General features: G+C 33.0%; 1 protein-coding gene across 17 annotated transcripts in view; it reads right to left on the reverse strand.

Annotated features, from left to right (window-relative positions):
- The window catches only part of MBNL1 (muscleblind like splicing regulator 1), a 190148-nt gene continuing 175758 nt past the window's right edge, over nt 1-14390 (reverse strand). For 9 of the 17 annotated variants that reach the window (XM_039857368.1, XM_039857366.1, XM_039857371.1 and 6 more), the window contains 4 exons: nt 9357-9392; nt 8575-8669; nt 5598-5672; nt 1-2826 (listed from right to left, as the gene is read on the reverse strand). In XM_039857368.1, the coding sequence (XP_039713302.1) occupies nt 5616-5672; nt 8575-8669; nt 9357-9392 (188 nt within the window). In that variant the 3' untranslated portion in view covers nt 1-2826; nt 5598-5615. The remainder of the gene's footprint in view (nt 2827-5597; nt 5673-8574; nt 8670-9356; nt 9393-14390) is intronic. The other 8 variants (XM_039857383.1, XM_039857373.1, XM_039857374.1 and 5 more) reach the window with 4 other exon arrangements.

A 14390-nucleotide genomic window follows, 5' to 3' on the forward strand; every position in this document is an offset into this window, starting at 1 on the left:
TTTTTTGTTGAACTTTTAAACATGCAGTAGTTTTGAAAAATGTAAGGAATATTTATCCATGATTTCACCTTAATGGTTGAAGTACCTGCTATTTTTGGTAATGATCTTCAGGCAGATTTGGCCCAATGGAGTTTTTGTCAGTCATGAGATCTCGGAAGGATGGCATATCTTTCCAGCTGAAAAAATCCTGGCAAACTACAAGCTGTCCACAAAAAGCAAAGCAACATGTTTGAAGGGGTATGGAGTGCTAACTCTGTGCCACTTTTGCAAGCAATTTTGCTCAGTCTGTCATTTTATTAGCCTTAACAAAACTCCTTGTAATTATAGACGTTTTTATTCAAAATAAGATCTTACTATTATACAGGTTTCTCTCTTGACTATATACAGAAGTGCAAAAAGTCAACCTTCTCTCTAGACGTTCCAACATGCTAAATTGCAGCATAATCAACCCTCAAGAGTTTGCACACACGCTATAATTCTCATTACGTAAACTTTGAGTATTTGGATTATCAACAAAAAGTCCCTTGTTCTATTTATTGATTATGCAGCTTATTTATAACAAGGCCTGATATTCAGGGATTTCAAAAATATTAAACAATACTTTAACATTTGAAATGGATACAGTAGAAAATAAATTTTATTCTAATATCTAGGATCTAGATCTTCTTATAATAACTAATTACAAACAAAATAAATCATCAAAATATTACTCAATTGTCTGCCAGGATTGTTGCGATAGCAACAACTTAACTTCTTACTTAGCAATGATTATATATTTATAAGATATCCATATAAAAGATCTTTGTTCTTTTAATGAAAACTAGACAAGAACTAACAATGACTGACATTCTTACATTTTAATATTAAATCAGCAAAATATAAATCATTTAGTTAACAATAATACGAATATTCATGACACTACATGTAATTCAAAACTGAGTATGTTATGAAGGAAAAACTACTTTAATTTTTTTTTTGTATTTTGAAAAATTCATCAGTAAAATCTAATAAAACAAGAGTCTATAAACTGAAATGGTATTCAATTGTTAATAGAAAATGAAATCTAATAAATGTAGGAAATGAAAAACTACATTTTAACAAGAAAAATAAGTAATATTCTATGATGTAACTAACTACAATAACATGTGAAGTCACCATTACTCTCTTAACACGATTGAAATTACATTGGTGTGGGTTCCAACCCGTAATGTAATAATCTAAGGCTTTAATAGATGTACAGTACAATCAGTAAAATCAACACATCAGTCTTATATTAGAAAGCATCTCTCTCAAGCATAAAAACTTGCAGTAAACTTGGAAGTATGGAAAGTTCTATAACAGAACTTTCACTTCTCCCATTCCATAACTACCAGTGACCTGGCCCCTACTTCAGCAATTTTTAGAACTGCTGAACAGAGCAAAAATATCCTTTACTAGCTGCAACATCCAAACCACAAAAAAGGAATTCCTTTGGATGAATCCATTCTTAAAAACTGAATGCACATCTATTTTTTTTTTTTTAATTTTGTAAAAGGCTTTCTAAGGCTATAAGCAGTTAATCTGAACAAAACAAAACAAATCACATATAAAATTCACCCATGTACTTAACCCACCCAATTACTAGGTTAATTAAACATTTCCCATTTTCATATTTTGGTTTATCATGCATCTGATGACAGTGCTGCTCTCTTCTTTGTTTAGAGTCACTATTTTAAATGTGACTGTGATGAAGCATTTAAGCAAACGTGAAACCATTTTTGCAAAGCATTTATAGTCTTTTGACTTTTGACAGAGCTATAAATAGAAGCAAAATAATTTCCTCAAACTTTTTTTGTTATCGTGTCTCAGAAATGGCATATCCCTTTTGAATAACATGTTATACAGTATAGTATGCATAAATATTATACTACAATGCATTAAAATAATTTTTATATATATCTACTATATATATCTCCAGTATGTGTGAGTTTATCTGCATTGAGAGAATTTGTGTTGTGCTGTCTATTGTTACTGTAAAGTTAAATTGGCCATTTCTGAGACAGCTTTGGTTTCAAAAAAAAAAAAAAAAAAAAAAAAGAATGGTGCCCTTTGACTGATTAGTACTAGCAAATAAGCAACAAAATGTGGCTCTGAAAACAATAACACTGAAGAAATAATACTCTAATTTGATGTACAGTCTATGGCACTTCATGAGAATCCTTAACAACATGGTACTTAAAGCCATGATGTGCTTTAAAAGATACACAGTTGTGGTTTTGCTTGGCACATTCATCTCTGTCAGATCCCTCCCTCACCACATCTTACAATCTATTACATTAAAAATATTACTCTTAAACAAAAATGACTGTGCATGCACGCTCTCATCTATAATGGCAATTTTAAATACAAGGTGCACCTTTGTTATTTGTAAACCTTGAAAGAAATAAACTTATTTTTAAAAAATTATATCTTGGTCTACAGACGTACCAATACATAATAGAGTCATGGTTACACCATAGTCTGTCTTTTCAAGATGGCATGAATATATAGGAAACTAATTAGGTATGCATATTTTAATGCATAACTCTGTGCTAGAAAAGAAAGACAATGTTGTTCTTTTAGACAGGAATATCACCTCAGCACAAATATCAATTAAATGTACAAAGTGTATAGGCAACAGTGTGCAGTGGATTTCCATGTTGTCTTTTCTTCTGGTTAACATGCAATATGTGGATGTCTTGTGGCTGAGGGGTTTTTGTGTGTGTTGCTTGACGGTATATACAATATGGCTAATGACCTCGTCCTTTACTCTAACCAAGCACACTGTCCTTTCCTCTTTAGTATGATCTATAAGGGAAAAAGAGATAATCTTTGTTAAAACAGACAATATCTAAAAGCAGTTTCCAAAATATATTTAGTATGAAAATTCTATTTCTTGATCGAAAGTGTGAACATGTACATTATTATACTATCTTCATATAAAAACAAAAACACATCACAAGTACAAATGGATCTAAATTTATTTATTATCTCTATGAGAATAAAATTAGATGTAGAGCTTAATAAAATTGTAGACTCTGCTCAAACACTACTCAATACTAAGCTAAAAGTGTAAAATAAATTTGCAGAATCAAGGGATATACTATACTGGAGCTCTTTTTTAGTACTATCATTGTTGAGCAGAATTTAAACTCACTTTATTTCTCCTCTAAAGTTTAATAGGTTTCAAGAGTAATGATTTGGCCTACAAAATTAAAATTCATGCAACAAGTCATGATTCTATTAAACATGATTCACAATCAGACGGTTCCTGACTTAACAATGGTTCGAGTTAAGGTTTTTTGACTTTATGATGGTACGAAAATGATAATCACTTAGTAGAAACTACCTAGGCTAACCTACGGTGTTCAGTAGGTTAGGTGTACTAAATGCATTTTTGACTTAGGATATTTTCAGCTTGTAATGGGGTTTATCGGGACGTAACCCCACCATAAGTCGAGGAGCATCTATATTTGGGTGCTTCAATAACACAGTATGTGTTTGGGGAAAAAAAAATGATACTCAAGTTACTGTTTTGAATAAAGTTGAAAGTGATTTTTTTTCCTAAAGCCAAGAAAAATAAATATAATTCCTTATGCTCCTGATGAAAAAAGGTTGAATAGATATTACGTTGTACTTGTAAAAAGCTCCAGTTTTCATATGAAATTTGTTCTCAGAGAACAAATTCTCAGAGAATCTTTACATATTAAAAGTATACTTTAGAATACAACCTTGAGAATGAAATAAAGCACCATTTTGCTATACTCGAAACCTAATTTAAATATTGCAACTTTTCCTGAAAATGAACAATCATATTATATAAACAGAGCATTAAGAGCCTAAATTTCAACATAGACAAATCCACTGGTTCCCTGATTACTGACCTTATGGCCATTTGTTATCTTTTTCTTTTTTTCAACTGGATTACTAAGAAATAGGACATAGTTACATATCTATGAAACATACCCAATTGACTACAAAAGCTTGAAACAGATTTTAACATGTCAAAAGAATTCTTCTTCTAAACCTACATACTACAAAGTAATGTGCTTATTCAAAAATGTGGCTATCATTTAGAATAATGAAATTTATTATCAGAACTGCATAGAGAGCTTATAAAACAGACCAAAAAAAATCATTTAATTCATGATTGCAGCATGTCTTTGGTAGTACATCTCAGAAGGAGTCTATCACTTCTTTCTTAAATGGCTCTCAGAATGTGTCTATCCTCTCTTGCATGAGCTCAACTTCTGTCCACCCCTTGTTATGGATTATTAACACCAGAGTCTCTAAATTGGTTCTCTGCTACATCTCTTGACTCAACACACTGTCCCTTTTATAAGGCCCAAACTCCTCCCTTCTCACTATAACAAACTACATTGTCCAAATTCACTTACTTTCTGACTCTGTTGGGAGAGTTGCTCCTTCTTTGCTCCAAAAGAAATTTGTTCAAACCTCTCTTATTTTAATAATGTGCAAAAAATTTACATTTTAACCTTATTGTCTAGTCATCTTTATTTCACTGACGTGCGAACTAACTCATAGTAGCACCAAAAAGTCATTTGTAAATGTGTTAATGAAGAGATACATGAATTAAAGGAAGCAACAAAGAATAATCACCCATCTTATTTACCAGATCCAGTTTTAAATGTTGTGGCTCTTTTTTAATACAAAAATAATTACTTAATATACTTCTGAACACATATGATAACTTGGGTGTATGCATATTGAATAAAATATAACTTCTAAAGATGAAAACGGCCACCTTTGCAAGTATGTAAATCAATGTACCTGAAGGCAAACCACCAGACCTTCAAACCATTTTTAAGAAATGGCAACATTTTCAGAATTATATGATCCTCCAGGATGACTGTACCTAAAGTTCATTTGGATATGGAGATATGTGTGTATGAATATATGTATGTGTAAATATTTATTTAAAGTCAGACTCTTTACATTTTAAAGACCTTGTGGGTGGTGAAGCATGGGGTGAAGTTGGGACATGTTCTCATACAGGATTTTGCAAAAAAATTTAAAAATAAAATAAACGATGATCAACAGAAGGAATCAGGAAACTACTGCCTGTGAGCCAAATCCGGCCTGCTGCCTAATTTTGCAAATAAAGTTTTATTGGAACACAGCCGCGTCCTTTCATTTACACATTGTTTCTGGTTGCTTTCATGCTACAACAGCAGAGTTGAGTAGCTGTAACAGAAAAGAGCAGCAACAGAAACCAGATAGCTCACACAGAAAAAAATATTTACTATCTGGTGTTTTAAGAAAAAGTTTGCCAGCCTCTAATCTACTCCTTCTATCTAGTTTTAAATCACATTTATTCTTTATAGTTGTTTATTTCTAATATGAATTAAAAATAAAGTTTACTTTCCCTAAGTATTATGTATATTTAAGTGAAATTAACATATTTATTACAAACTTGTATGATAAAATTCCTCATAACCCATCTAAGATAAAAATGTATTTTCTCTGAAAATTTGCAAAAAAATTCTTAATTGCATTACACAGTTGTTATCTTAAAAAACCACCACGAATATATACTATGTATTACATAATAAACTTACTGTTTAGTGATGACAATTCTACATCTGGGTAACATACTTGTGGCTAGTCAGATGTTCGGCAGATATTATGGGTATCTAGCAAATAAAAAATTATTTAATGAATGACCATGCAAGCAAGCCAACAACCAAAAGATGAAAACATTTTAATATTAAATTTTTTAAGAAAAGTGAAATTCAGCTGTGAGGTGATAGTCCTTATCTGGTCAACGTAATAGTAAGTTAATGTAAACTTAATGCCAAAGTAGCAACTCATTTTTTAATCTTTGTGTTAATTACTATTCTATAAATGTTATTGGTTTTTAGGAAGAGAAGTAAAACTATCAAAATTTCATGCAGAGCAGTAATTGAAAGAAGCCCTTTTTGTTGGCCTACACACACACACGCACACACACACACACTCTGTGGTTTCGGTTATTCGGTAATCTAGAAATCAAAATAGGAAATGTCGTGCCTATTTTTGTGCAACCAATTTTTAACATTTTTTGTTCAACTTGTGGTGTCTAACTCTTGTTTCCCAATTCAAAATACCAGGTAGGAATTATAGAGGAGTATTTAAAAAAAAAACGGGGTAAGAGCATAAATTTACGTCGCAACCTATTTCTGAATCCTGATTGCACAACTTATTGTATTTCAAGTGGGCGAGAGAATTATAGTCCCCAAAGTCAAGAACTGTCAATTTGTAGCCCGAGTCGCCTCCAGCCCACCAGAATTATGGCTGCTAACCTAGAGAGGCAGCACGATAGATTAAGGCCATCAGAGGGCTGAAGTCACAGGTTCTAGCACTAATAATCCATTTCCTGACTGTGCAACCTTGAGCAGAGCATTTAATTACTTATGCTTAAGTTACTTCATCTATAATATGGCACTAACCCCATTTCAGCAAGGTTGATGGGCGAAGAGTGAAATCACAAACATAAAGGCATTTTGTCATTGTTGTTGTTTCAATTTAGATATCCTAGACTAATTCAACATAGTACAATCCACAGTCTGGAGTGTAAATTAATATGTTTCTATTTTATTTCCATTTCTCAGTTGACATCTTTACACAATTTTACAGCATTGGCAAATGGCACGAAAATGTGCTCCAAGCATAATGAAGCTTCTCATACCATTTTTCCTGCTGCTGCAGGACAGGATGTTGCACCCAACTGTGTAGAAGCATCAAGGATGGGGCTGTCGAAACATACCAAGGACCTTCAACACCACCAATCGATGCAGATGAAGGGCCAGCTATAAACTTCTGCATGCATGCAGGCTGCATTTTGTGGCATCAGCTATTTCCAGCATCGCTAATGTACTGTAGGCATATACATATGTATGTATATGTAGATATAATATATGTGTGTATATATATATCCATTCCCTTTTCTTTCTTTTGGTTGTAAAACAGTATGAAGATCCAAGATTATGCATGAAATGGTCACAGCACAATGCAAAAAGTAAAGTGTCCCCTACAATCCAGGTGGCCAAGGGCATGTTGAAATTTGCTTTGCTATAGTTCTGCTTACACCAGCAATTCTACAGTCATACATGGTACACACAAGAGAGTTCAGCATCACTGACCTACACCATAAATGGATTGCATTGAATCAATTAAGAAATTTCTACCATTGATTATTACTTACTAACATGCCACATATGCACAATCTAGCATTCTTGTAAATGAGTCTGATGTGTTAACATAAATCCAGGGCTATTTTGACAAGTTTCAGAAAAACTAATGATCTTTGCCAAGACATGTTTAAAGCTTGCTTGAAACTTTAAGATACATTCCTTTGGCACATTGCTTTTGAATATTTTTAATGGCTATACTAATAACTTACAGTTCTTCTTCAACAGTACATGGTGTATTACAGAAACAAGGGTGGCTACTCCTCACAGCAATAACTACAAATTTAGATGGCACTTAATTGGTCTTCTCTGCCCAAGGGGCCACATGTTGATTCTCATATGATACTAGTTCTTTTGAGATTCATTTGGCTACATTTTACCTCAGTCTGTGGGTTATCTAAAATTTGATTTGGCTCTAAATTTTTTCATATGCTATTAACCCTATTCAACTTCACTTTCATAACAAACATATTTGTATATTCAAGCCAAAATCTACTTTACATAAATTTGACTTTAATTCAACCAGTATTTTTTAGAACATAACTTTAAATAGGATCAGAAACTGCTCGATGAATCAATGTCAATTTTTAAAGTCATTCTTGTACATCATAAAATTTAAATTTCTGAAACAGATCCCTTTTACTTAAAAGTAACCTGTGTAATTGTTACTCTATAAACTTTTATTGGACACAGAATGACTCAATTTACCATATTTGATGTCTTTTTTTTTTTCTCCTTTATAACTCCCCAACATTTATGCTGGGTAATTATAGAAATAAAAGCACTTAGGATTATTTTTTTTTAACTTAAAGCATTGAGAATCAAAACTTGGACACGAATTTAATTTATTTTGAATATACAATCTGCTTATTAAACAAATAAAACTATAATAAATTTATAACAAACTATTTACAAGAGTGGTCATTTGTGGCATATGTTACACATTTAAATATTTTGCTTTTTATTAAGAATTGAGGCAAGAATTGAGAAATTATATATATACCAAATGGTATAATAAAAACCTTAAAATTACCTACATTTTTGATTGGTCAAAATAACCTGCAGGATTGGTTGAGATCAAATGAGAATTGCTTGTGTAAATATCATTTTAGTAGCTTTAGAAATGGAGCTGCGACAACTTTGGAGCACTTATAAATGGCAAAAAAGCATTCTGCTGCTCATCATAGAGAGAATGTGTAGGCCAACAAGAGGTATCTTTGAAACCCCATGCTATTAAACACCCATTATAGCCCTCACGTACACACGATTCCCACTGACCTCAATGGGGAATCCATGTGCGTAAGGGCTGTTGGATTGAGCCCTATTAGAGTTGGTTTTTAAGAAACAAAGCTGTAAATTAGCAAACCTGGTTGGCTGTGGCTGTTGCAGCGAAGGGAACACTTGTGGCAGATGTTGTTGCTGCGGACACAGTGGCTGGCGTAGCACCGTGCACCATGGGAACTTTCGGAGGGAAAATCATATAAGCAAACATACAGAAGAGTGTAGCAATATGGAAACCATGGCAACATGGAGGAGATAATTGGGCATGGTATTTATCACAGCAATAAGCCATGTGACGGGACATCATCACCAGCGAGTGACATGCAATCACAGCGCAAAGCAGGACAACATTCCAAGGAGAGAAGGGGAAGGGAGATGAAAGAGAAAAAAAAGGGGAAAAAAAGCTTGTTACCATCAAATCAAGAAAATTGACACAAACAGGCTTAATTTGCTAAGTCAAAAACAAGAATTTTATATAGTGTTCATAGTCAGACATTCAAAATCTAAGTCAAAATACAGGTATTTACTTCATATATACAGTTATCTGTTTGAATGAAAGTAATTTTTCTTATTTACTGTTATAAAAATACACAATGTATTACTTTTACAATAGATTTTTTGTTTTTACACACCAGAACTCATAGTCCAATCAAAATCCACCAAAGGTGACTAAAGGAAACTTGTGTGTAAAGAAAACATTTATGTGAGTCCATGTCAATTAAATAGAAATGACATTTAATTGACAGGTGTTAGTAAAAGGGAAATGGACTTGCCCAATAGATATAAGTTAAACTTAGCAGTGGATTTTGAGGGGCTGTGAGGTGCACCATAGATTTAAGATAATCAAGAAACAAAGCTGGCACCTACCAACACTTGTAGCGGGTGTCATGCACAATATTGAGCCTGCCCATCATGCATTGCAACAGGAAGGTGGATTTGAAAAGGGAAAAGAATTAAAACATCCCATCACACGTGTAATTAGGAAATTCATTTGAACAAAGAAGAAAAATTGTTATTATGGGAACAGTGGCATGTAACTGTCAGCACAATCAAATCATACAATAGCACAGTGATCAATTAGAACTAGTCTCAAGTGAAGAATAAAAGCCAGTTTAACTGTGTGCTGGTACACTTTGTTTCTCCTAACTGCTGCCTATAAATAAAAGTCTTTTGGAAAAAAATTTAAACCTGCCTAATTCTTTTAAAACTAATACTGTAATTTTGTTTTAATCTGGTTACTAGCCATCTGGCAACTTTGCTATTTCTGACTTTAACATATGAATGTGTTAATGTTTTCTTTATATTGAGCATGAGTTAGATAATTAGAAATATTATTTATTATTAAAATGCTAAGTAATTCAATGCACAAAACTGACTTAACAATGTAATGAAACCAAAACATTCATTTTCTTTCCCTTGGTTTTATTTTCCTGTTCATTGTAGCAGCAATCACACAGACATGGAAGAGGTTGTGATCATTCATACAAGAATTTTATTTGGAGGGATACCAAGCAATAAATTATGCATAAAGAGAAAGTGAAACTTCTGCACTGCCTTAGCTTGGAATTTAAATGTAGGAAGAATATTTAGAGGGGATATATTTTCTCATCTTTCGAATTGGTTTACTTAGTAGGTTATCTGAAAAAACAAACTGATTTTCATTGCTGGTTTAGATTCTCAGGACTTCTTGGAATAGCAAATATTCTACAAAATTTCACACACAAAAAATTTGGTAATTGACTTAAAAAAACCTGAATGGGAGAAAATGAAGACACATATATCACATTTGGGGTGTTAGCACTGATGTTCACAGTTGCTCAACCATAATGTTAAATTAATATTACATATGTAGTCCCTGTTCTCTTTGACACATACACATTGAAAAATCTAATTTATTTTACCAAAATAGGGTACTTTCCTACATACAGAACCACTGTTCTTTCTATGAGATTATTTTAGACTTCTAGATTTTAAAATATCAAATGATTTTATACTTCTATCTAAATCTTGGCACATCCTATTTAAATACTAGCAGCTTCTGGGATGAACATTTGTTAGAAAAATATCTGCCAATTGAGTCTTGTCAGAGATGGCCCTACAAAACAAAGCTGCTATTGAGAACCCCAGATTACTTAACTAGCATCCCTGTAACAGCTGCAATTAGTCTGTTATCACAATTAGACTGTGATACAATAATCAGTGATTAAACTCGGTAATGGAGCTAAGGCAACATCCTCTCAGGTGGAGTACCATTACAGCGTTATTTACGACACTTGAAAATCTCTATCATTTGCTACAACTTCCGAGTCAAAGACATGTGAAAGACAACAAAAACAAACCAGTAATAACAGAGACGTTAATTTGAGACAGTAGAGCAAGCCAAAATGAATACTGTAATACTGGGTCTAGATCTCGTGAAATCATTATCCTCTAATGGTAGGGCAGGAGGACTGAGAAAGAGAGGATGAAAAGGTGAATGAAAAACAATAACGTGATATTTTGGGAATATTAAAGCCAATTAAAATATTGTACAGGTTATATGTTTTAAATTAATTATTTATTATTATGCTGCAATTTGCCTATTATATTTCATCCCATGCATAATTAAGCCTGCACATGCTGAAAATGAATCAAACTTACCCTATCTCTCTAAAGCCCTGAAGCTTTTATGATTTGAATTTTAGTTTGAGTTATCTTCCTCATTACCATTATAACCAATGCACACAGTTTGGAGAAGGATTTGCGGCAAATAAACATAAGGCAGCAATGAAAATACTAGCCAGGGTGCAATAACTTACAAATATAAAGACATAATGCTGTAGGACCCACTTACCAAAAACAAAAATCACTTTTGAAATGACCAGAATATCCATCTTTACATCAAATGGGCTGATTTATTAATAATGATGCATGAGTAGCCAATTAATTTTTTTTCCTCAATTTTCAGCATGAGGCCAAATTTAAGTGAATGTATTTGCTAATTTCAAATTTTCCCTATGATATTTGCATAGCAGAATAATATGTTTCTGAAAAATGCATTACTTTAATGACATGACTTTTTAAATTAAATTTTTTAATCAATCTATCTGAAAATGTAGGAAAAATAATGCAAAAAATTTACAAATGAGATGTCGGCACAGTTAAAATTACTTCAAAGAGAGAAGAGAAAGAAGTAGAAGAAAAAGAATTATAATAGAGATTTGGTTGGAGGTTCGAATCTAGATGTGATAATTAAAGCCTACTTAGGTATATTATGATAAGAATTATAAAGCTGACAAGGTCTTCTAAAAATAATTTATATCTTCTAGAACTAGAAGTTTATAATCAATTGAAATATTCTCAAAATTGATATTCAAAGAGCCACAGCTTCATATAACTTATTCCTGTTTCTACTAAATCTATTAAATTCTATTCTATTGCACTATTAAATTCAAGAAGTAACAAATAAAACTTAGTGCTTACTATGTTTTAGGCATTATTCTAAACTCTTAGACCTGACTATAAAAGTGCTTTAAGAGAACGTGCTATCATTTAAACATAACCCTATAAAATAATTATCATTATTATCTCTACTTTACAGACAGAAAAATACCAATGTATAGAGTGATTATAATTTGAGGTAGAGCTGGATTTAAATTTCCAAGCCTGATTTATAATCATGCTAAATTTCAAGGAAACTGTCTGTATTAATTTTGTTACTTATAATAAAAGTGAAAATCTTTGTTTTATTTTCTTTCTGTAAAAACAACCCCAAACTCTTGAAACTCTCTTCCCCTCCCCCGCCAAGAAAGTTTCCCAGACTTTTCTTTCCTTTTATCTGGTAGATCTGCAATGCAAGCCAAAGCTTAAGTTGCTTGAAACAAACTTATTTTTAGATTTTTTTAAATCATAAACCTACACTGATTGAAGGCAATATGCTTGGAGAAGAGAACAGAGGTGTGGTTCTGAGGATGGCAGGTAGACAAAAATGGTGAGGGAGAGCAGAGAGAAAAATTCAAGACTCTGAGGAGGAAGGCGGTCTGCAGGGTCCACATGTAGTTAGGCACGTAGTCTGTTCGTTCACTACAGCCCTGCAGGCAGCGAGCAGGCTTTCAATGAAATGGGCTCTTTTGAACAAAATGTGTGAAATAATTTAGCCTAGGCAATAGGGAATTATGGGACTTGGAACTAGAGAGAGTATGTACAATTTTAAATTATTTGCATTTTGTTTTTATTTATACATTCTTAGACAAATATTTCTAGATTCTAGATTTATCCCTTGGGTCTTAAGTTTGCAATCCCTAGTGTAAATAGTGGGACGCTATGTGGCATACAATAAGTGTTTGCTGATTGAATGAATAGATAGATAGATACATGGATGGATGGGTACGTTTCTGGGCTGGTGGATGGAAGACAGTTAAGAATAGAAGGAAGGAGAGAAGAAGGGAGGGAGAGAGTGAAGCATAGATGTTTGGAAGAATGAATAGATGCGTAGATGATGGATAGATGGGTAGATGCTACATAACTCCAATTTTGTTCTTAAAAGCTACGGTATACAGCTTTTCTTAAATTAGCTGACTGGCTTGCCACTAAACCCTGATCTTTTGCCAGCGACCTAGTCTGTATACATCGTCACCTACTCTAAGGATTTAGCCAACCATACTTCACTGGTTGCTCTGATCATATAATTCTTCTGTATGTCTGCAGAATAATCTAGACTTTGGAAAATGAACTTCCCTTTCCCCCAGGTATTATATATGAGATTACATTTGAATTTGTGGTAGGATGAATTTCCTATATATCTCAAGGGGTATTTTAAAAAATTGAATTAGTTGACAAAATTTAAAAATTGGGAGATTTCACATATAAAGCATCCAAATGTCCAGAGTATCTGGAAACAAATCATAAGATGTGGCAACACTGGGCATCAGGGCCACTGCATTAGGTTGTGCAGATTTGTACAACCATCTCTTGTTCAGATAAACTTTAAAGTCAGTGGAGCCACAAAGGGCGTGCAGTGTACAACAGGTACAACCTGCCAGGCACATATTCCTCTGGGGCAATGAAAGGCTATGCCTCAATGCTGACTGTCCTTTTTAGACTGGGCCTGTGCTCCCCAGTAACTGCCGGACCCCACGGTTCTCAATTTATTTCTTGCTTCACTTGTTTATGTTTCCTGTCTGGCCTCTGAGGCATTTGCATTTACATTGTCTGCCTTAGATTTCTCTCCTTTCTAGCTGTCTGACCAGGAGATTTGGCAGAAGTAGAGATGGGCTATCTATCCATTCTAACCTTTAAAAGTCATAGGGCCAATTTTTATGCACACAGGCACATATCACAAATAACACAAATATTTTTAAAGAATGATGGAGGCAGTATCTATTTCTGATTATGAGACTAATAAAGGTTAACCAGCAGCTTAAGCCCTTTAAAACTGGGTTACGAATACATGTTGTTTTATTTTACTATTACAATTTTATATCCCATTGATTATAAATCTCAAGAACAAAATATCTCATACAAAATTCATAAAAATGCAAATATATCTTGAATTTTTCAACATGTTTTAATATATTGTGGCAGATTTTATTTAAATCAACAATGCGTATTTTGTAGAACAGGGATAAACATGATTCTGATTTATAAATGTATTTATCGTTTTTCTCTGACTTGATCTTTTTTTGCTCTGCCCTATCCACAGACAAAAAGCATTCCTAGGGAAAGACTGCTGTCATAAATAAGGGCCATACAAATCATGCAATTAATGATTATGCTTATTCAGAAAAGTCTCTAGTGATGTGAATATTGTTGGAGAAACTAGTGCAACATCCTTTTGATAATACAGATTATTTTAGGTTTCTTTAAATATATGGAAGAAGATTTGTTTTTATCTTTAGATTTTAAATGAGAAACTATCATTTC

This window comes from Pteropus medius, unplaced genomic scaffold (assembly GCF_902729225.1).
Source record: "Pteropus medius unplaced genomic scaffold, Ma_sr-lr_union100, whole genome shotgun sequence".
In the NCBI taxonomy this organism is placed as follows: Eukaryota; Metazoa; Chordata; class Mammalia; order Chiroptera; family Pteropodidae; genus Pteropus; species Pteropus medius.